General features: G+C 46.6%; 1 protein-coding gene across 1 annotated transcript in view; it reads right to left on the reverse strand.

Annotated features, from left to right (window-relative positions):
* LOC307029783 (uncharacterized protein) overlaps positions 1–25012 on the reverse strand; it is a 55548-nt gene that overhangs the window by 17059 nt on the left and 13477 nt on the right. The window contains exons 4-20 of the mRNA XM_079665866.1: positions 20786–20863; positions 19124–19194; positions 18873–19038; positions 18523–18629; positions 17959–18264; positions 17752–17848; positions 17354–17464; positions 15872–16011; positions 13819–14130; positions 12573–12630; positions 9907–9984; positions 9638–9784; positions 9343–9455; positions 8830–8971; positions 8560–8753; positions 5949–6076; positions 42–697 (exon numbers count right to left, since the gene is read on the reverse strand). Coding sequence (XP_079521992.1) covers positions 42–697; positions 5949–6076; positions 8560–8753; positions 8830–8971; positions 9343–9455; positions 9638–9784; positions 9907–9984; positions 12573–12630; positions 13819–14130; positions 15872–16011; positions 17354–17464; positions 17752–17848; positions 17959–18264; positions 18523–18629; positions 18873–19038; positions 19124–19194; positions 20786–20863 — 2904 coding nt within the window. The remainder of the gene's footprint in view (positions 1–41; positions 698–5948; positions 6077–8559; positions 8754–8829; positions 8972–9342; positions 9456–9637; positions 9785–9906; positions 9985–12572; positions 12631–13818; positions 14131–15871; positions 16012–17353; positions 17465–17751; positions 17849–17958; positions 18265–18522; positions 18630–18872; positions 19039–19123; positions 19195–20785; positions 20864–25012) is intronic.

Genomic DNA, 25012 nt, shown 5'->3' on the forward strand with positions numbered 1-25012 from the left:
TCGTTTCTGAGTCTGTAAATCTCCTCCTCTAATGTCTGCACCTCCTCCCTCTCCTCCTCTGCAGCGTTCAGCCTCACCCTCAGCAGCTGCACCTCCTCCTTTAGTCTCTCATTCTCCTCCATCTCCTTTTTCACCTCCTCTTCTGTTCTCTTTGCTTCTTCTTTGAGTCGCTGCACCTCCTTCTCTTGCTCTCGCAGCTCCTCCTTTAGTATTTTAATCTCCTCCTTTTTCTCCTTGTCTGTTTTCTCCACCTCCTCCTGGAGCCTCCTCACCTCCCTCTCTCTCTCCCCCTCCTCCCCCATCAGTCCCTCGATGCGCCTCCTCAGCGCCTCCACCTCCTCCTGGAGCCTCCTCACCTCCCTCTCTCTTTCCCCCTCCTCCCCCATCAGTCCCTCGATGCGCCTCCTCAGCGCCTCCACCTCCTCCTGGAGCCTCCTCAACTCCCTCTCTCTTTCCCCCTCCTCCCCCATCAGTCCCTCGATGCGCCTCCTCAGCGCCTCCACCTCCCCGTCTCTCGCCCCCAGCTCCTCACTCAGTGCCTCCCTCTCTCTCTGAAACGCCTCCTTTTCCCTCACCTCCTCTTCCCTTTTCACCTCCTCCTCCCTTTTCACCTCCTCCCTCTTCACCTCATCCTCCTCTCTCTCCTCCCTCCCAGTCGTCTCTCTCTCCAGCTCTCCTCTCAGGCACTCGATCTCCCCTTCAAAATAAAAGCACAAGAAGATCTGTTAGACTGGTAGTGTGTGTGTGTGTGTGTGTGTGTGTGTGTGTGTGTGTGTGTGTGTGTGTGTGTGTGTGAGTGTGTGAGTGTGTGAGTGTGTGTGTGTGTGTGTGTGTGTGTGTGTGTGTGTGTGTGTGTGTGTGTGTGTGTGTGTGTGTGAGTGAGTGAGTGAGTGTGAGTGAGTGAGTGAGTGAGTGTGTGTGAGTGAGTGAGTGAGTGTGTGTGTGTGAGTGAGTGAGTGTGTGTTTGTGAGAGTGATTGAGTGAGTGAGTGAGTGAGTGAGTGAGTGAGTGAGTGTGTGTGTGTGTGTGTGTGTGTGTGTGTGTGTGTGTGTGTGTGTGTGTGTGTGAGAGTGAGTGAGAGAGTGAGTGAGTGAGTGAGTGAGTGTGTGTGTCAGTATGGAAAGCTCAAAGTGCCATAACACGCACGTATATTTCACCCGTTTTTTTTTTTAAACGGCCGTATATATGCGAGAATATACGGACCTCCGCCAAAATACGAGGGAATATTTGCGCTCATGATAATGAGCCCCTCCTTCTGATTTCCATAGCCAATAAATTCAAAGTTTCTTCAACCAATCAGTGAAGAGTAAAGCCAGACCGAAGCAATCTGTAGATGAAAAGTTCCTGACATTGTGAGGCTGTGCTGTGAATTGTACATTATTCCAGATTCAGGGGACTAAGTATTAATTAGCCTTTGAATATAATAAATATATCAATCAATATATCAATATAACCTAATCTGTGCCTGCCACAAGATTAAGATAAACCTCGGTACAAAGGCCTCCACCACAACCATCACGATCAACCCAGCCAGCAAAGAAGTCTCGCCTAGCACACCTCCCTCCCTCCGACACAGCCACCAGCAGCCCATGCACCATCACCCCCACCTACACAGCAGCCAGACCCACTGTCTTTGAAGACAGACAAAGACCGTGACACTGCTCCCCCTGTCTTTACATTTATAATGAATAGTTGGTTGAAAATGTTCTGATATTGGAAATATTGAGATTTTACAGTTTCTTATGTTAACATAAACAGTTGGATGAAAAAAAAGTTGTAAAACTCAATTTGTATTTGTACACATCACATGAACGTTGGTATGGAATATGAAGTCATGAATCAGTCCTGATGTAACTTTTCTGTGGTGAAAGTAGAGGGATGGAACTATTTTACACCAAATTATGATTTACATATTTTCATTTTAGACATGAACAACACATATATATAGGCCTATAGTGTAATTCATATATTTCAATACTTTTGTGAACCAAAGACTTCGGTAAACCAAAACTGAAACACCAAAAAAGATGGATGACATGAGTACATCTGTGTTTTCACAAGAGTTTCAAAGTTTTCCAAAAATCGGATTTCTAAGCTAAGTATCTCATAAGACAGTGCTCTCTGGTGAGTGACTTTGCATTTCTAGCAAGACCAGAGACTGTACTGAACCTTTTGACATGTAACACCGTGCCATGTTATAAGAAGTACATTTAAAAGTTGATTTAAGGAGATATCTAAAAATTGAGAAAATACCCTTCACTTCACACTTCAGAGGCTTCAGGAAACGGGTTAGGCGATTTTATTTTAAAAGACAATGAAGGCAGGTTATATTGATATAGTGATTGATATATTTATTATATTCAAAGGCTAATTAATACTTAGTCCCCTGAATCTGGAATAATGTACAATTCACAGCACAGCCTCACAATGTCAGGAACTTTTCATTTACAGATTGCTTTGGTTTGGCTTTACCCTTCACTGATTGGTTGAAGAAACTTTGAACTTATTGGCTATGGAAATCAGAAGGAGCGTATGTTCGCCCGTATTTTCGTGGAGGTCCGTATATTCGCGCGAAAACAAGCGAATATACGCGCGTATTATGGCACTTTTGGCTTTCCATACATCTGTGTGTACGTGCGTGTGTGTACGTGCGTGTCTGTGTGTGTGTGTGTGTGTCTGTGTGCGTGTGTACGTGCGTGTGTGTGTGTGTGTGTGTGTGTGTGTCTGTGTGCGTGTGTACGTGCGTGTGTGTGTGTGTGTGTGTGTGCGTGCGTACGTGCGTGTGTGCGTACGTGTCTGTGTGTGTGTGTGTGTGTGTGTGTGTGCATGTCTGTGTGTGTGTGTGTGTGTGTGTGTGTGTGTGTGTGTGTGTGTGTGTGTGTGTGTGTGTGTGTGTGTGCGTGCATGTCTGTGTGTGTGTGTGTGTGTGTGTGTGTGTGTGTGTGTGTGTGTGTGTGTGTGTGTGTGCGTGCATGTCTGTGTGTGTGTGTGTGTGTGTGTGTGTGTGTGTGTGTGTGTGTGTGTGTGTGTGTGTGTGTGTGTGTGTGACAATGGTCTTCTTTAGTAATCACCACGCACAAGAGCAGACAACAAACTACATGAAGAAGTTAGAGGACATTAAAGGCTGAAAGATCCTTTTTCCATGGACTTTTTATTTAGGTCTGTTTTGCTCCATGTGTTCTTTCACTCTGATGGAAAGAACACTTCTAAGAAACACATAAATGGTGTTCGTGTTACTGCATGTCTGAATTCATCTATAGATCTCAAGCTATCTGCATTTAAACATAACATTTCAGGGGAAAATACTGACCTGACGTCAGTAACTATCTGGGGAAGTTGTGAGGTGATGTGTTTTTTAGTTCGATCCTTTTCAACAGCAATGCCTTGGTAACTGCATGCAGATTAGTGCATTTGAATTAGGCCTAGTTAACGCCTACTTTGCATATCAATGTGGCGATTGATGACCTTATTAGATACACATTTGACTGTATTCACTTTAAGTATCTCCCCTTAAGTACAGTACATTAGCCTGTATGCCCATGATGCATTGCCTTAGCTAAACCTTGAGCTAACCTATCCATTAGCTAGTAGCCTACCTTAGGTAGCCTGCCTACCTAAGGTAGCCTGCCTACCTTAGGTAGCCTGCCTACCTTAGCTAGCCTACCTTAGCTAGCCTACCTTAGCTAGCCTACCTTAGCTAACTATATTAGTTTTGTCTTTTAGCTAATTAGCTGTAAACTCGAGGCACTGGCAGTTTAGCAATTTGTTCATCTACCTGTCTGTCTGAAGGGACACTAAAGTGGGAGGTGCTGCTACCTGTCTGTCTGAAGGGACTGGGAGGTGCTGCTACCTGTCTGTCTGAAGGGACTGTAAAGTGGGAGGTGCTGCTACCTGTCTGTCTGAAGGGACTGGGAGGTGCTGCTACCTGTCTGTCTGAAGGGACTGGGAGGTGCTGCTACCTGTCTGTCTGAAGGGACAGTAAGGTGGGAGGTGCTGCTACCTGTCTGTCTGAAGGGACTGTAAAGTGGGAGGTGCTGCTACCTGTCTGTCTGAAGGGACTGTAAAGTGGGAGGTGCTGCTACCTGTCTGTCTGAAGGGACTGGGAGGTGCTGCTACCTGTCTGTCTGAAGGGACTGGGAGGTGCTGCTACCTGTCTGTCTGAAGGGACAGTAAGGTGGGAGGTGCTGCTACCTGTCTGTCTGAAGGGACTGTAAAGTGGGAGGTGCTGCTACCTGTCTGTCTGAAGGGACTGTAAAGTGGGAGGTGCTGCTACCTGTCTGTCTGAAGGGACTGTAAAGTGGGAGGTGCTGCTACCTGTCTGTCTGAAGGGACTGTAAAGTGGGAGGTGCTGCTACCTGTCTGTCTGAAGGGACTGTAAAGTGGGAGGTGCTGCTACCTGTCTGTCTGAAGGGACTGGGAGGTGCTGCTACCTGTCTGTCTGAAGGGACTGTAAAGTGGGAGGTGCTGCTACCTGTCTGTCTGAAGGGACTGTAAAGTGGGAGGTGCTGCTACCTGTCTGTCTGAAGGGACTGTAAAGTGGGAGGTGCTGCTACCTGTCTGTCTGAAGGGACTGTAAGGTGGGAGGTGCTGCTACCTGTCTGTCTGAAGGGACTGTAAAGTGGGAGGTGCTGCTACCTGTCTGTCTGAAGGGACTGTCGATGTTCGCACCGCTCAAGCCCACTTTGATGTCGATGTGTGCACATGTGTATGTGTATGTGTGTGTGTGTGTGTGTGTGTGTGTGTGTGTGTGTGTGTGTGTGTGTGTGTGTGTGTGTGTGTGTGTGTGTGTGTTGTGTGTGTGTGTGTGTGTGTGTGTGTGTGTGTGTGTGTGTGTGTAGGCCTGTCGCGATAATCGATAAATTGACTTATCGTACGATAAATAAAAATGGACTCGATAACTTTTCTGAGGTCGATAAATTGCCGTTTACATAAAGATGTGACCAGCATTTTAGCCTGGAGCGCTGTGGCTGCCAGGCGAGCTGTGAGGGGCGGGGCTGACACACAGCCAGGTCAGAACACTCCGCGTGCACCTGCAGCAGCGTAGCAGCCAAATTAATAATATAGCGACAAGCCGGAGACAACGTGTGACTTACTCGCGGGGAATTTAAAGTGAAATGGAATTGGTTACAAAACCTAACTACACATCTCGATTCTCCGGTGTGGCAGTATTTTGGATTCAAACCAAATCAACGAGGCGAACCTACGGACTTGAATGAGCCGGGCGGTGTGTCGCATTGGTTTAAAAAAGGTAGCGACAAAAGCAGGCAATACCACGCATTTTAAACCACCTAAAACACAACCACCCCATTCCGTTTTCCCAGCTGGGAGCAAACACGGCAGCTGGAGATGGAGAGCCCCCGCCCGACAATGCAAACATGTTGGTGTTCCTTCATCGAAAACTTAGAAAAACAGATTTGGATATGGCCTGTTGAGGCATCTGGGTCTTTGACAGTGGACAGTACACTTGACTGTTGTTTTAAGGAGGGTTTTTTTGCTTGTGAGATAATGTGTGCTCATATTTATTTATATATATATAGAGAGAGAGAGAGAGAGAGAGAGAGAGAGAGAGAGAGAGAGAGAGAGAGAGAGAGAGAGAGAGAGAGAGCTCTGTTTTCCAGCCTGACTGTATTTAATTTATTGTTTTGGTTGTGTGTGATTTAATTAATTTATTATAATTTAATTTGTTTTATTTATTATATATAATTTATATATTTTAATATTATTTCCCATTTCATTTGCAATGTTGAATGTTCAATAAAAAGTTATGTTTGAAAGGATGTACTTTAATTATTATTATATATTATCATTATGTCTAAAATGGTCTTAAAACGGTGCCGACAATATTATCGTTTATCGCAATAATTTCCAGAAAAATTTATCGTCCAACACAATTAATTATCGTGACAGGCCTATGTGTGTGTGTGTGTGTGTGTGTGTGTGTGTCTCACCCTTCAGAGTGTGTTTGACCTGCTTCATGGTGAGGAGGTGAGTCTGCATTTGACATCGATCCACCTCCAACTCAGAGAGCTGCTGCTGCTGCACACACACCGTCTGCTGCAGGGACACACACACACTCCTGTGGGGAGAGAGGAGGGGGGAGGAGAGGAGGAGAGGGAGAGATGTTGTTAAGTTTAAAGATTTAGTTTTGCACATGTAAAACTAAATAAAAAGCCACAAATTCAGAAAACAGAAAAAAAATATTTCTGACTTTTTTCTCAGATTTCAAGGAATTTGGACATTTTCTCAGAATTGACATTTTTCTCGTAGTTGAGATTCCTTGGTCAGAGTCCTGGTTCCTCAGGCTCTTGTCCTTTTCCCGGATTTGACTTTTTTCTCCGAATGTAATTTGAATTAGGGCTATGCAATTAATCCTATTTTAATCGATTACGAAAACAGCATAATTGACAAAATACGATTATTTTGCCGGGTGCCCTTTCGCCCCCCCAGCAGGGTTTGTTCCCAGGTTGTGTTGGCACCGCACGCTAACCCCACCAACCTCTTCAATCATCTGAAACACAAAGTGCAATACGACCGGGCAATGATACAACAAAGAGCAGACTTCATCCACCACATCACCACATCATCGGTTCAGGACGCATTGTACAGAGCAACGGCCCACGAGCTCGCAGAGACACAGAGATACGTGCCCAGTTAGCAGCACTGTTAGCAACCAGGGCTTTAAGCAACCTGTCAGCACGTTGGACGAGCGTTACGCGACGCTGTCTCGGTATTATGTCAGCAGGTCTGCGCTGCCTGCGCTATGTGACAAATGCCGTGGGGAAGTTGAGAGAGATGTGTCTTCAGCTGACTGCTTTGCCACCACGGACCTATGGTCTAGCCGCACCATGGAGCCATGCATGAGCCTCACAGTTCTTTATATCGATGCTGATTTCAATTTGAACACAAAGTGTCTCCAAACCGCATTTTTCCCTGCAGACCACACGGGGCAAAACATCGCCCATGGACTGAGGGAAGCGATGGCTGCTTGGGGGTTAAAAGAGGATAAACCCGTCTGTATGACTGCGGACAATGCCGCAAATATCAAGCTGGCGGCTGAGGTCAGTGGATGGATGAGGCTCCAGTGCTTTTAACAACAGCAAAAACAATAATAGCAATAGTAAGTCATTAACATTGATGATCCCTCTCTTAATATGATAACATTAATTACATATTATCTATCTATCTATCTATCTATCTATCTATCTATCTATATAAAACAGACAAGTCAAATCAAGCAATCTGATTGGTTCTTAGTCGTGATATACTGAGCGTATACCACGGGTAGAATTGTAAGTTACTTTTCACAACAAGTCAGTATCCCTCCGCGCCTGAGAAAAACAGTATACCGTTGGGATGAAAAGCAAACTGCCTGCAGAAAGCAGCGGAGAAGTAACGGGGCAGAAGCCCTCCTTCTTACGCAGCGGTCCAGACATAGACATCAAACGGCAAAACATATTCAGTGTGCAGTTCCTTTGGCATTAGGGCAGGGATATCTAGATACTTTTGAAGGTCTAACATAATGAATTGTGCTACTTTTAAAGCAAGCAACGATGTTTTCAAATCTGTAATCAAAGAGGTCCGCAAAAAACACTATCGACCAATCAGATTGCTTGATTTGACTTGTCAGTTTTATAAATATATTTACATTTCTTCCGTTACGAAACAAACTTACAAAGCATAAGATGGAAACATTTAAGATTAATTTCGACCTCCAGGGGGGGTCTTACTATAGTATGGAGGAGTGGATTGAGCAGTGCCTATCAACAGAGAGCACCTAAACTACGACATGCAGAGCTACGTGAAGAGCAGGTAGACCAACTGGAAAAGTAGCACCATTCAAAAGCTTTCTGATGCGGGTCTTGAAACAAAGCAGAGAAGTGATGACCGTTAGTGGCCACAGGTGTGAAAGCTCTCTCCAGAGCTACTGGAAGCCCAATCTCGGGGACCGGAGAAAGTGGAGCAATATTCTCGCCCCGCCAAGCAACAGCCTCGAACAACCTCAACCTATACAAGTGACCACGTAAGCCATGCTACTGATGCTGGACAGGTTTTCAGTGGGTGATCAATAAACAGCAACATACACATGAATGAAGTTCTGCCCACAGCTCTCCATCCTGGCAAGGAAGTATCTGTGCATCGCAGCCACAAGCTCCTCTTCAGAGAGGGTCTTCAGTACGGGTGGCTCGTCTCTGAAGCCAGACCGTGACAACAGGCTGGTGTTTCTTGCTATAAGTCTTTAAGAGGAGACATGAAAAACCCTACCAGCATTTGCCATGGAGGCCATGTTGGCTGTGCTGAGGACACAGCAACATATTTGATTTAATTTATTTTGGTGTAATTGATTTGTATTGATCATATTAATATATGTTTCGTGTGGTTTTGGAAGTGCGCTCCAACATATTTGTTGATCTTATTTATTGGTCCAATATTATTATAATACAATTACAATATTATTAGTTTTGAAGTTCAAAGGTCAATGAAGAATCGTCAAAATATTGGTGATTATGATTTTTGCCATAATCGCACAGCGCTCATTTGAATAATAACAAAGTGATATACCGCAGCTCCTGCAGCTCCTCCTGCAGCTCCTCCTGGTGTCTCTTTAGACCCTCCAGCTCCTCCTGCTGCCTCCTGCTCTCCCTCTGCTGCTCCTCCTGCTGCCTCCCTCTCTTCTGCGCCTCCTTCACTGCCTGCTGCAGCTGCTCCTGCGCCTCCTGCAGCTCCGTGCACACAGATGCATGCTGGGAGGTCAGCTGAGGAGACACACTCACATTAACACACACATTATATACGATGCAGGAGTGAGTGACTTCACCTCCTCCTCTTTACCTCCTTTAGGCGAGCTCCCTCCCTCCCTCTCTCCTCCAGCAGGGAGGCCAGCTGTCTCTCCGTCTCCTCCGTTACTCCCTCCTTCTCCCTCTGCTCCTCCCTCAGCTGATGGACCACAGACGCCTCCTCCTCCCTCTGCAGCCTGGAGACAAAAGATTCAGTTTTATATTAAAGGGGGACACACGGGGGACACGCCGGGGACACGCCGGGGGGACACATGGTGATGTATAAGAGATGTCAGAAAGTGTATTTTGCATGATAGGGGACTATAGGTGTCCATTGGACTCCGTTGTTTACTTCTGTAACATAGTGACATCACTAAGGAACACTCACGCTCCTACACATTGTACGTGATAGGCTAGGGGCGGGACATCTCTAAGCGGTTGACCAATCACAACAGAGCCAGCCAGCTAACCAATCGGAGCAGCTCTGGCTGCAGCCCAGGCAGCATGGAGACATGATGGACTAACATTCAGCTGTACAGGTGTGTTGAGGACAGACAGGTGTTGTTACCTGAGCTGCTGGCTGCTCTCTGTGCTCACGGTCCTGAGCTCCCTCTGCAGAGCGCTGACCTCTGACCTCGCAGCCTGACGCTGTGATTGGCTGTCTGTCAGCTCGCACTCCAGCTACACACACACACACACACACACACACACACACACACCATTATCAACTTAGCAATTATTAAAAATGTATGTGTGTGTGTGTGTGTGTGTGTGTGTGTGTGTGTGTGTGTGTGTGTGTGTGTGTGTGTGTGTGTGTGTGTGTGTGTGTGTGTGTGTGTGTGTGTGTGTGTGTGTGTGTGTACCTGCAGCAGTTGTATGTTCAGGTCCCTCTTGTCTGACACCAGAGATGCGTTCAGGGACGTCATGTTGTTCAGAGCGTCCCGTCCATCCTGCAGCTCCCTCTGCAAAACACACTCTGAGGAGGAGAGAGACATCACACTCTCCCTGCACTGAGGGGGAGAGAGGAGGGGGGAGGGGGAGAGAGAGGGGGGGAGAGAGAGATAACTTGTTAACCCAGTAAAGTTCAAAGAGGTATGAAGTCGTCCAGGAGTTGTTATATTGTAAAGCGTACTTCCTGCAGGGCGTCCCTGGCGTCAGCAGCTTCTTCTTCTGCTCTCTGGAGCTCCAGCTGCTGCCTCTCCAGCGCCCCCTGCAGACAAGAGAGAAACCAGATGCTGAGAGGCTCCAGCAGCATGCTCTGACCTGAGAGCAGCATGCTCTGACCTGAGAGCAGCATGCTCTGACCTGAGAGACTCCAGCAGCATGCTCTGACCTGAGAGACTCCAGCAGCATGCTCTGACCTGAGAGACTCCAGCAGCATGCTCTGACCTGAGAGCAGCATGCTCTGACCTGAGAGGCTCCAGCAGCATGCTCTGACCTGAGAGGTTCCAGCAGCATGCTCTGACCTGAGAGACTCCAGCAGCATGCTCTGACCTGAGAGACTCCAGCAGCATGCTCTGACCTGAGAGACTCCAGCAGCATGCTCTGACCTGAGAGACTCCAGCAGCATGCTCTGACCTGAGAGACTCCAGCAGCATGCTCTGACCTGAGAGACTCCAGCAGCATGCTCTGACCTGAGAGACTCCAGCAGCATGCTCTGACCTGAGAGGCTCCAGCAGCATGCTCTGACCTGAGAGGCTCCAGCAGCATGCTCTGACCTGAGAGGCTCCAGCAGCATGCTCTGACCTGAGAGAAGCATGCTCTGACCTGAGAGACTCCAGCAGCATGCTCTGACCTGAGAGGTTCCAGCAGCATGCTCTGACCTGAGAGACTCCAGCAGCATGCTCTGACCTGAGAGACTCCAGCAGCATGCTCTGACCTGAGAGACTCCAGCAGCATGCTCTGACCTGAGAGACTCCAGCAGCATGCTCTGACCTGAGAGACTCCAGCAGCATGCTCTGACCTGAGAGGCTCCAGCAGCATGCTCTGACCTGAGAGGCTCCAGCAGCATGCTCTGACCTGAGAGACTCCAGCAGCATGCTCTGACCTGAGAGGCTCCAGCAGCATGCTCTGACCTGAGAGACTCCAGCAGCATGCTCTGACCTGAGAGACTCCAGCAGCATGCTCTGACCTGAGAGACTCCAGCAGCATGCTCTGACCTGAGAGGCTCCAGCAGCATGCTCTGACCTGAGAGACTCCAGCAGCATGCTCTGACCTGAGAGGCTCCAGCAGCATGCTCTGACCTGAGAGACTCCAGCAGCATGCTCTGACCTGAGAGGCTCCAGCAGCATGCTCTGCTAACATCTAATGGAGATCAATAAAGTCACCCTGAAGCATCCTCTGTGCTCCAGACACCCTGAAGCATCCTCTGTGCTCCAGACAGTCTGAAGCATCCTCTGTGCTCCAGACACCCTGAAGCATCCTCTATGCTCCAGTCCTCTCAGTGAACACAGAGCTACAGATCAGATGCACGCTGAAGGCTCTCTGAGCAGCTCTCACTGATCCTGCTGTGATGTTCCATGTTGTTGTTTGTTTCTCATGTGTGTTGATGTTTGTCTGTTGATGTTCCACATGGAGCTGAGCCCTGTACTACGAAGCTGGTTCAACCTAACCTGGATATGTTTGAGTTAGCCGGTTGGCCTAATCCAAAACATACGCGCACTCACTAAACGGTCCTACGACGCTGGTTATCAAGTGGATCGCTCAAGCCAGCCGTGTCCTATCTAGTTAGGAGCGCGTTCACATGAAAGGGGTGGTATCTGGAGCATTCGACCAATCTCAAACATGGAGAAGCGTACTGACAGCGCAGCGTCATACTTCCTGAATGAAAAGTCAACTCTAATATTAGACATATGAAGAAGTTAAACTTTAAACATCCATGACTTAAACACTTGATCCAGGATCAGAGCCACATAGCTGCACCTGCAAGGTGAATACAGCTGGTAACAGAACAAGTGTTTGAATGCGTACATGAACAGGTTTATGATATCACTGCCCCGTCTAAGACACCATCTGACTTTCATTACATTTGACTCGAGTGTTTCCTCAACTTCATGTGTTGCTTCAAATAATCCTTCTGCATCCAGTATGTGACACTGTGAGTGTTGCACGGCCAGATACGGCTCAGCTGACTCAGATAAGGAGATGATACATTATGATGTGATATGCCGCGGACTGTACTTAATGTTACTCTGATCCGGTTACTTATGTTGTGGCAGATATTTAAGTAAGCTTTCTTAACGCTAATGTTCTAATAGTCAGATTGCTCTGAAGATGGGAGGTGATATTCTATTAATGTTCACGTTCACACAGTCGCTGATTTCTGCCGGCCGTCTTTCTGCAACGGCAGCTTTTCTGTATTTCCTTTCTCCTGTAATATGACTTGATCGCTTTAAACTCCGCACACTGAGTTCTGATTGGTCAGCAGGCAGTGCTTTCACTGAGTTGAGCTCTTAGCCTGCAACCTAACCTGCTCCGGGGCAGCTTAGCCGCTCAGCATCAGTTACCATGGAGATCTAGCCTGCTAAAAAGAGAACCAGCTTCGTAGGACCGGAGACCCAGAGTCTCCCTGAAGTTAGCCGCTAAGAGAACATCCTGCTTCGTAGTATGCCCCCTGCTGTGATGTTTGTTGTTTGTTTCTCATGTGTGTTGATGTTCCACATGGAGCTGCTGGGATGCAAGGAGCATTTCAGACTTGACCATTAAAGTGTTATCGTATATTAAAACCCAGATTCAGATCCAGTGACGCTGAGTCCTGGGGGGTTAGGGGGACCCGGTCTCTCTGGATCAGGGTCTCACCTTCAGGTGCAGGGTCTCCTCCCGCTGCAGAGCGTCTCTCTCCGTGTGATCCGTCGCTCTGAAACACAAACTCTCATTCAACAAACTCAATATATTTAATCATGTAGAACTATTTCAATAACATATCTATTTGATTCATATTTATTTATTAATGTTGTATTATTTATGCAAACATAATAAAAATATATATACCGTAATTTTCGGACTATAAGCCGCGCCTTTTTTCAAATTTTTCGACGATGCGGCTTATATAACGGTGCGGCTAATCTATGGATTGTTACAGCTAACGGCCACTAGGGGACCTCCTAAATCTATGGATTGTTACAGCTAACGGCCACTAGGGGACCTCCTAAATCTATGGATTGTTACAGCTAACGGCCACTAGGGGACCTCCTAAATCTATGGATTGTTACAGCTAACGGCCACTAGGGGACCTCCTAAATCTATGGATTGTTACAGCTAACGGCCACTAGGGGACCTCCTAAATCTATGGATTGTTACAGCTAACGGCCACTAGGGGACCTCCTAAATCTATGGATGTTACAGGTTACAGTCCACCAACTTTAACTCTATGGGCTCTATGGCCGGTCCGCGCCCCCCACCTTTAAGCGGCGGGCTCCAGCAGGAAAAGCTGGAGGCCGGAAAAGAGTGAGACAGGTAGCGCGCAAAAGTAAAAGTGGAACCGAGAGTGGTACGAGAGACAGAACGAGAGCAAGACAGACAGACATTACGAGAGCGAGACAGTTTGTCCCCGTACCACTGGTTGAAAACCACTGCTGTAGATCACTGCCGGTACGTGCGCTGGGAGCGCACCGTTTAAGTTTGAAAGTTGAAAAGTGTGTGTGTCTGAAACGCCATGTGATACAGTACAGTTTACACAGCACATGTTCTGTAGCTACTATTGCACTAAATGCTAACACTTGAATACGTTATGCAAATATGCAACTTGTTTGTTGAAATGTTAATAAATGGGAGCTTCCTCAAACAGCCATCTCTTTCCCGACAATCCCCTCTGTGCACGAACCCTTACATATGGTAATGAAACATTAAAACACCTGCGGCTTATAGTCCAGTGCGGCTTATATATATGTACACATCATTCAATTTAGCTGCTGCGGCTTATATTCAGGTGAGCCTTAGAGTCCGGAAATGACGGTACTTAATATTTAACCAAATAAATACAAGGTAGAGTATTTATCATTTAGAGTAGTATATGATATAAAGACATAATATTACAAAATAATACCGTCTGAGACTCTCCAGCTCTCTCTCCTCCTCCATCTTCCTCTTCATCTCCTCCTCCATCTTCCTCTTCATCTCCTCCTCCATCTTCCTCTTCGTCTCCTCCTCCATCTTCCTCTTCATCTCCTCCTCCATCTTCCTCTTCATCTCCTCCTCCATCTTCCTCTTCATCTCCTCCTCCCTCATCTTTATATCCTCCTCCGTCTCCTCCTCCTCCCTCCTCCTTCTCTCCTCCTCCCTCCTCATCTCCTCCTCCTCCTCCCTCCTCCTTCTCTCCTCCTCCTGTAAACACAGTGACGCTGACACCTCGCGCTCCCTGTAACACACATTATTAAATTACACTTTGCAGGTATTATTATAATTACTGTGAAGGAACTGACCTCTAATGAAAGTGTGTGTACCTGCTGTGTGTGTGTGTGTGTGTGTGTGTGTGTGTGTGTGTGTGTGTGTGTGTGTGTGTGTGTGTGTGTGTGTGTGTGTACCTGCTGAGTGTGTCCAGAGTGTGTGTGAGCTCCAGCTGTGTGTGTGTGTGTACCTGCTGAGTGTGTCCAGAGTGTGTGTGAACTCCAGCTGTGTGTGTGTGTGTGTACCTGCTGAGTGTGTCCAGAGTGTGTGTGAGCTCCAGCTGTGTGTGTGTGTAACTGCTGAGTGTGTCCAGAGTGTGTGTGAGCTCCAGCTGTGTGTGTACCTGCTGAGTGTGTCCAGAGTGTGTGTGAGCTCCAGCTGTGTGTGTGTGTGTGTACCTGCTGAGTGTGTCCAGAGTGTGTGTGAGCTCCAGCTGTGTGTGCTGTGTGTGTGTGTACCTGCTGAGTGTGTCCAGAGTGTGTGTGAGCTCCAGCTGTGTGTGTGTGTGTGTGTGTGTGTGTGTGTGTGTACCTGCTGAGTGTGTCCAGAGTGTGTGTGAGCTCCAGCTGTGTGTGTTTGTTTGTGTGTGTGTGTGTGTGTGTGTGTGTGTGTGTGTGTGTGTGTGTGTGTGTGTGTGTGTGTGTACCTGCTGAGTGTGTCCAGAGTGTGTGTGAGCTCCAGCTGTGTGTGTACCTGCTGAGTGTGTCCAGAGTGTGTGTGAGCTCCAGCTGTGTGTGTACCTGCTGGGTGTGTCCAGAGTGTGTGAGCTCCAGCTGTGTGTGTACCTGCTGAGTGTGTCCAGTGTGTGTGTGAGCTCCAGCTGTGTGTGTGTGTGTGTGTGTGTGTGTACCTGCTGAGTGTGTCCAGAGTGTGTGTGAGCTCCAGCTGTGTGTGCTGTGTGTGTGTACCTGCTGAGTGTGTCCAGAGTGTGTGTGAGCTCCAGGTGTGTGTGCTGTGTGTGTGTGTGTGTGTGTGTGTGTGTGTGTGTGTGTGTGTGTGTGTGTGTGAGCTCCAGCTGTGTGTGCTGTGTGTGTGTGTACCTGCTGAGTGTGTCCAGAGTGTGTGTGAGCTCCAGCTGTGTGTGTACCTGCTGAGTGTGTCCAGAGTGTGTGTGAGCTCCAGCTGTGTGTGTGTGTGTGTGTGTGTGTGTGTACCTGCTGAGTGTGTCCAGAGTGTGTGTGAGCTCCAGCTGTGTGTGCTGTGTGTGTGTACCTGCTGAGTGTGTCCAGAGTGTGTGTGAGCTCCAGCTGTGTGTGCTGTGTGTGTGTGTGTGTGTGTGTGTGTGTGTGTGTGTGTGTGTGTGTGTGTGTGTGTGTGTGAGCTCCAGCTGTGTGTGCTGTGTGTGTGTGTACCTGCTGAGTGTGTCCAGAGTGTGTGTGAGCTCCAGCTGTGTGTGCTGTGTGTGTGTGTGAGCTCCAGCTGTGTGTGCTGTGTGTGTGTGAGCTCCAGCTGTGTGTGCTGTGTGTGTGAGCTCCAGCTGTGTGTGCTGTGTGTGTGTGTACCTGCTGAGTGTGTCCAGAGTGTGTGTGAGCTCCAGCTGTGTGTGCTGTGTGTGTGTGTGAGCTCCAGCTGTGTGTGCTGTGTGTGTGTGAGCTCCAGCTGTGTGTGCTGTGTGTGTGAGCTCCAGCTGTGTGTGCTGTGTGTGTGTGTACCTGCTGAGTGTGTCCAGAGTGTGTGTGAGCTCCAGCTGTGTGTGCTGTGTGTGTGTGTACCTGCTGAGTGTGTCCAGAGTGTGTGTGAGCTCCAGCTGTGTGTTTGTGAGCAGCAGCTGGTTGTCGTCCTCCAGCTGTTTCAGTCTCAGCTGCACCGACGACTTCTCCTCACCGAGCCTCAGGAGAGAGAGCTGCGCCTCCTAACACACACACACACACACACACACACACACACACACACACACACACACCTTGGATTTTCGTCTTTTTAGGGGCAAGGCCATTTGGCCTTTGGTGTCACACATTTTTTCAGGGCGCAAAGGCCATTGACGAAAAAATGTGGATTTGGAGCTTACAAATAAATAACTTCACTTTCTAATGACAAAAAACAAATCACTTTTTTAATATCAATAATCGTATCATCATAGGCCTATGCCTCCTTAGTATTACCGTATATAAAACGAAATACTTTACTTTCAATAATTAGTGTTTGGTATGTTTTCCATCTACTAATTCTCCCATTCACAAATCCGAAATGAAATCTAAAAATCAAAAATTCTATTAATATGTAACAAATATATTCATTTTCAGAAGAAACAGCCGTCAAGGGTCAAACTCTGCACATTCATCACAGTGAAGCTCCAACATCCAACTGTATGAACAAGCAATACTTTGAAATGCAAAAGTGTGTGTGTGTCTGTGTGAGTGTGAGTGTGAGTGTGAGTGTGAGTGTGTGTGTGTGTGTGTGTGTGTGTGTGTGTGTGTGTGTGTGTGTGTGTGTGTGTGTGTGTGTGTGTGTGTGTGTGTGTGTGTATGTGCATGCGTGTGTCTCTTTAATCAACTCCTCACAGCTCTGTTCAGAAACTAGACAAAAGTTAAACATGAACAAACCACAGACTGTCATGGCGAATACAGTCGCTGCTGTAATTCTGTCTTTAGGACGTTGTTGTGAGCGTGGACGGAGCAGCTACAGGTTAGTTCAGCCTGATTGATCCATTCACAAAACGCGCATTTTAAAAGGTTTTTCACTTGCCGTCTTGTCTGCAGACTTGTCAAAGCATTAATTCATGTTTTTACTAACCGGTATCAGTATGTAGTTACTTCAGCATCATTTAGAAACGTGTATTACAATTAAATCACGGTCAAATTGGTTAATTTTGTCGTAGTTGGTTTCCACCACAGTATTTACACGGATATAAGCCCCGCCCCCTCTCCAGCGCATCCTGTTTGAATGACAGGAGTGAACACAGCTGGCAGCCGCGTTGAAACTCCAGCGGTTAGAGCGATGAGAATATTCGCATCGCGTCCGTTGTGAACGCAGCATAATGCAGTTCAGAAAACACAACTTTTGACAGAGTGAGGGGCACACAGGCCATAGTGGCCGTAGGACGTACAATTATTTGTGGGGCATAACGGCCAGACCGAGGGGCTACGACGGCCATGGCCGCCGTGAAAATCCCACCCTGACACACACACACACTTTAGTCGTTCTACCTCTGTCACACACTGAATATTGAAGTTATATATGATGTAGTATCTGACCTGCAGTTCCTGGTTCGTCCTCTGCATGGCGCTCTCTGTGAGCAAGAGGACGGACAGCAGCGAGGACACGTCTGTAGAGACACACACACTGCTGCTGCTCAGGACCCTGGACTGAAACACACACACACACACACACACACACACACACACACACACACACACACACACACACACACACACACACACAGTACTGAATATCACTTTATTATGAGAAAAAAGTCAGAAATCTGAGAAAATAAGTAATTTTTAATACAAATGTCAAGTCCTGGAAAAATATAACATTCTGAGTAAAATGTAAAGTCTGAGAAAACAGAAATCTGAGGAATGAAAAAATGGTATGAAAAAGTTGAAGATGAAAAAGAAGATCTGAGAAGTGAGCAGTTTGCTCTGAGCCTCACCAGTTTGACCACAGCCTGAGTGAAGCTCTGCAACTCCTTCTCTCTCTCCTCCCTCTGCGCCTCCTCCGCCTGCAGACAGACAGACAGCTCTGCGATGCTGAGAGACAGACGGGTATCATGAGGAGGTGCACAGAGGGGACGGACACAGAAAAGAGTTATTCCACAGTCAACACGTAATACATCCAAACATCTGATAGATAAACATACCGTCGAGTCAGCTGAGAAACCGCTGACTCGTGAAGAAGCTTCAACTCCTCACTCCTTCTCTGCTCCTTCTTTACCTCCTCTCTGTCCTCCAGCTCCCCTAAGGAGAAGCTTCCCAGGGTGGAGGAGGAGATGAGAGGAGGAGAGGGTGAGGAAGAGGAGTGAGGCAGGAGCAGGGTGGAGGAGAGAGGGGGAGGAAGAGGAGGAAGGGGAGGAGCTCTGAGCCTCAGGGAGGAGGAGACAGAGTCACAGCCGGAGAGGAGAGAGGAGGAGACACGGGAAAACTCCGCCCTCAACTTCCAAAGATCCCTGCAGACAGAGACAGGTGGGTTAACTTTCATCAGGTGGGTTAACTTTCATCAGGTGGGTTAACTTTCATCAGGTGGGTTAACTTCTATCAGATTGTTAAACTTATTTTAGGTTGCCCATCTTAATTAACCCCAACTACCTTCCTGAACACCTTGAGTCACGAAGGTGAACATCAACACGTCTCATCAGATGTTTCCACATTGCTCCACTCTGGATTAGTAGTCAAGTTTATTGATGGTCGATGGCAACACAGCTTACCTGTCAGTGGCTGTTTTCACAATGTGACACTGTCTCCTCAGAGCAACCATCGACCTCCAGACCGACAGCAACCGATCCTGCTGCTGACCCACATGACCCGACAGAAACTACACACACACACACACACACACACACACACACACACACACACACACACACACACACACACACACACACACACACACACACACACACACACACACACACACACACACACACACACACACACACACACACACACACACACACACACACACACACACACACACACACACACACACACACACTTAGTTTCAAAGAGAAATCCACCAAAACGTCGTTTAGAAAACTCAATAAAAGGAAACACAGACCTCCCTCTCTCTCAGCCAATCATCCTCTCTTTGCCCCGCCTGCTCCACCGCTCTGCTCCAATCGGTCGTCAGCTTCTGCAGGTCCTCCCTCAGGGCCTCCTTGGCCTGCTCTGATTGGCCGAGCTGCTCCCGGAGGAGAGCGTTTGTTTCCGCCAGACCGCCAGATCTGAAGGAGATAGAAGTTAGTAAGAAATTACTTCAAAAATAAAAGCTCTTCATGAACGACTTCAAAATAAAAGCTCTGATCCCACCTCTGCTGTTCCTCCTCCAGTCTGATGAGGGCGCTCTCCAGAGAGTCGTTGTGCTCATCTCTGATCCTCAGCTGCAAAACAACAACAACAGCTGAATTAACAATACACAACATCAATAATACAAACATGTGCCTCCGAGTCCCTCAGTATGGTGGCCGACAGGTGTAAGTACACACTGTGTGTATCAGCTGTGTGTGTGTGGTAACTAGGGCTGTTCCGAATACCATTTTTCGGGCTCCGGATATTCTGTAGTAATCAGCAGCAAATATTCAAATATTCGTAGCGTAAAGGGGGGGGGGGGGTGCGTAGTAATCAGCAGCGAACCGCTTCAACACGTGTATTTCGGTTTATTCACGGCATTCTTTTTGTTATTCTACAGTATTGTTGTTTATAGTTATTTGTTAATGTAAATAACCCAATTTGTGTTCTTTGAAATTGAAAAGGATATTGCATTGTGTGTGTAACTTTCGTTGCAGTTGTATATGTCTTAAGTGTAATTTGGCTTGGCTTTCTATTTTGTATGGACATGCTTTTAATTTGAAGGAGAGTTAGCGCTGTTGACAGGAAGTTGTTGTTGCTATGGAAACAACGTGATGGAGATTAATGGAGAAAAAGTCATATCTACATATAAAGACGGAGAAAGTAAACACTAACGTTTATCAGCTGTGTGTAGTGCTGCGTACCGGTACGCCGAACCGGTACTGGACTTGTAAAAAGTTTCGGTTCAAGTCCGGTTAAAACCGGAACGTCGGGAACCGGTACTTACGTATATCCTCCTTTGTGTTCTAAACCATCTAAAACCTTCCATAGATCGAGAAATTTGCGCTGAGAAAAGACGAAAAACATTGTTTTGGCTTCTGATATGGCGGCCATTACTGAGCTCACGAAGTCTCGCAAAATATCGCAACTGCTCGCGAGATCTGTGTGACGTCAAGGGAAGCTGGCTTAGACATCGTGGACACTGACAGCGTGGGATGCTGGTTGCCATATATGGAAGTGTAGCTTACTGACAGCGTGGGATACTGGTTGCCATATATGGTAGTGTAGCTAAGCTAACTCCTTTGTATGTATGGTGATATAGTGTCTGCCGAAAGAGCAACACTTCACCCAGACAATGTCAATATGCTGTTGTTCTTGAACAAGAACACATAGACTTGTACTCTTGCATATTGAGTCTTGTATGTACATCACTATGTATGTAGTTGTGTTGTGTAGTAAGTAACACATGTAGAGTTCTAGAAAAGACATGGTGTAGACACAAGTTGGAAGGGGGCACAATAAACCTGACGAGTTTGAATTTGAGTTGATTATGAGTTTATTTTCAATTGATAATTAGCTCACAATAAGTTCACTTTAGTTACTCACACAACTTGACACAAGTCCGGACTTATAAGTCCGGACCTGAACCTGAACCTCTGGACTTGAGTCCGGACCTGAACCTGAATGTGAGTCCAGGTACACAGCACTATGTGTGTGTGTGTGTGTATGTGTGTGTGTGTGTGTGTGTGTGTGTGTGTGTGTGTGTGTGTAGTACCTGCGTGTGTGTGTGTATGTGTGTGTTACCTGTGTGTGTATCAGCTCTGTGTGTATCAGCTGTGTGTGTGTGTGTGTGTGTGTGTGTGTGTGTGTGTGTGTGTGTGTGTGTGTGTGTGTGTGTAGTACCTGAGTGTGTATCAGCTGCGTGTGTTCGTCCTGCAGCTGATCGTCTAGGTGTTTACAGCGCCCTCTGTACTCCAACACCTGCAAAAAAACACACACCTGTTACACACTGAAACACACACCTGTTACACACGGAAACACACACCTGTTACACACTGAAACACACACCTGTTACACACTGAAACACACACCTGTTACACACGGAAACACACCTGTTACACACTGAAACACACACACCTGTTACACAATTAAACACACCTGTTACACACTGAAACGCACACCTGTTACACACTGAAACAAACACCTGCTACACACTGAAACACACACACCTGTTACACAATTAAACACACCTGTTACACACTGAAACGCACACCTGTTACACACTGAAACAAACACCTGTTACACACTGAAACAAACACACCTGTTACACACTGAAACACACCTGTTAAACACTGAAACACACACACCTGTTACACACTGAAACACACACCTGTTACACACTGAAATACACCTGTTACACACTGAAACACACACCTGTTACACACTGAAATACACCTGTTACACACTGAAACACACACCTGTTACACACTGAAACACACACCTGTTACACACTGAAACACACACACCTGTTACACACTGAAACACACACCTGTTACACACTGAAACACACACCTGTTACACACTGAAACAAACACACCTGTTACACACTGAAACACACACCTGTTACACACTGAAACACACCTGTTACACACTGAAACACACACCTGTTACACACTGAAACACACCTGTTACACACGGAAACACACCTGTTACACACTGAAACACACACCTGTTACACACGGAAACACACCTGTTACACACTGAAACACACACACCTGTTACACAATTAAACACACCTGTTACACACTGAAACACACACCTGTTACACACTGAAACACACACCTGTTACACACTGAAACACACACCTGTTACACACTGAAACAAACACACCTGTTACACACTGAAACACACCTGTTACACACTGAAACACACACCTGTTACACACTGAAATACACCTGTTACACACTGAAACGCACACCTGTTACACACTGAAACAAACACCTGTTACACACTGAAACACACCTGTTAAACACTGAAACACACACACCTGTTACACACTGAAACACACACCTGTTACACACAGAAACACACCTGTTACACACTGAAACACACACCTGTTACACACTGAAACACACACCTGTTACACACTGAAACGCACACCTGTTACACACTGAAACACACACACCTGTTACACAATGAAACACACCTGTTACACACTGAAACACACACCTGTTACACACTGAAACAAACACCTGTTACACACTGAAACGCACACCTGTTACACACTGAAACACACACACCTGTTACACAATGAAACACACCTGTTACACACTGAAACACACACCTGTTACACACTGAAACACACACCTGTTACACACAGAAACACACCTGTTACACACTGAAACACACACCTGTTACACACTGAAACACACACCTATTACACACAGAAACACACACCTGTTACACACTGAAACAAACACACCTGTTACACACTGAAACACACACACCTGTTACACACTGAAACACACACCTGTTACACACTGAAACACACACCTGCTACACACTGAAACACACACCTGTTACACACTGAAACAAACACACCTGTTACACACTGAAACACACCTGTTAAACACTGAAACACACACACCTGTTAAACACTGAAACAAACACACCTGTTACACACTGAAACACACCTGTTAAACACTGAAACACACACCTGTTACACACTGAAACACACACCTGTTACACACTGAAACACACCTGTTAAACACTGAAACACACACACCTGTTACACACTGAAACACACCTGTTACACACTGAAACACACCTGTTACACACTGAAACACACACACCTGTTACACACTGAAACACACACCTGTTACACACTGAAACAAACACACCTGTTACACACTGAAACACACCTGTTACACACTGAAACACACAGCTGTTACACACTGAAACAAACACACCTGTTACACACTGAAACACACCTGTTACACACTGAAACACACACCGAAACACACACCTGTTACACACTGAAACAAACACACCTGTTACACACGGAAACACACCTGTTACACACTGAAACACACCTGTTACACACTGAAACACACACCTGTTACACACGGAAACACACCTGTTACACACTGAAACACACACACCTGTTACACACTGAAACACACCTGTTACACACGGAAACACACCTGTTACACACTGAAACACACACACCTGTTACACACTGAAACACACCTGTTACACACTGAAACACACACACCTGTTACACACGGAAACACACCTGTTACACACGGAAACACACCTGTTACACACGGAAACACACACCTGTTACACACGGAAACACACCTGTTACACACTGAAACACACCTGTTACACACGGAAACACACACCTGTTACACACTGAAACACACACCTGTTACACACTGAAACACACCTGTTACACACTGAAACACACACCTGTTACACACTGAAACACACATGTTACACACTGAAACACACACCTGTTACACACGGAAACACACCTGTTACACACTGAAACACACCTGTTACACACTGAAACACACACACCTGTTACACACTGAAACACACACCTGTTACACACTGAAACACACACCTGTTACACACTGAAACACACACACCTGTTACACACTGAAACACACACCTGTTACACACTGAAACACACCTGTTACACACTGAAACACACACACCTGTTACACACTGAAACACACACCTGTTACACACGGAAACACACACCTGTTACACACGGAAACACACACCTGTTACACACGGAAACACACACCTGTTACACACAGAAACACACCTGTTACACACTGAAACACACACCTGTTACACACTGAAACACACCTGTTACACACTGAAACACACACACCTGTTACACACTGAAACACACCTGTTACACACTGAAACACACCTGTTACACACTGAAACACACCTGTTACACACTGAAACACACACACCTGTTACACACTGAAACACACACCTGTTACACACTGAAACACACACCTGTTACACACGGAAACACACCTGTTACACACGGAAACACACACCTGTTACACACTGAAACACACACCTGTTACACACTGAAACACACACCTGTTACACACGGAAACACACACACCTGTTACACACTGAAACACACACACCTGTTACACACTGAAACACACACCTGTTACACACTGAAACACACACACCTGTTACACACTGAAACACACACCTGTTACACACTGAAACACACACCTGTTACACACTGAAACACACACACCTGTTACACACTGAAACACACACCTGTTACACACTGAAACACACACACCTGTTACACACTGAAACACACACCTGTTACACACTGAAACACACACCTGTTACACACTGAAACACACCTGTTACACACTGAAACACACACCTGTTACACACTGAAACACACCTGTTACACACTGAAACACACACCTGTTACACACTGAAACACACCTGTTACACACTGAAACACACCTGTTACACACTGAAACACACACCTGTTACACACTGAAACACACCTGTTACACACGGAAACACACACCTGTTACACACGGAAACACACACCTGTTACACACTGAAACGCACACCTGTTACACACTGAAACACACCTGTTACACACGGAAACACACCTGTTACACACGGAAACACACACCTGTTACACACTGAAAAACACACCTGTTACACACTGAAACACACCTGTTACACACGGAAACACACACCTGTTACACACAGAAACACACACCTGTTACACACTGAAACACACACCTGTTACACACTGAAACACACCTGTTACACACTGAAACACACACCTGTTACACACTGAAACACACCTGTTACACACTGAAACACACCTGTTACACACGGAAACACACCTGTTACACACTGAAACACACACACCTGTTACACACGGAAACACACCTGTAACACACGGAAACACACCTGTTACACACTGAAACACACACCTGTTACACACTGAAACACACACCTGTTACACACTGAAACACACACTGAAACACACACCTGTTACACACTGAAACACACACCTGTTACACACTGAAACACACCTGTTACACACTGAAACAC

Source organism: Notothenia rossii (assembly GCF_949606895.1).
Source record: "Notothenia rossii genome assembly, chromosome: 2".
Taxonomy (NCBI): Eukaryota; Metazoa; Chordata; class Actinopteri; order Perciformes; family Nototheniidae; genus Notothenia; species Notothenia rossii.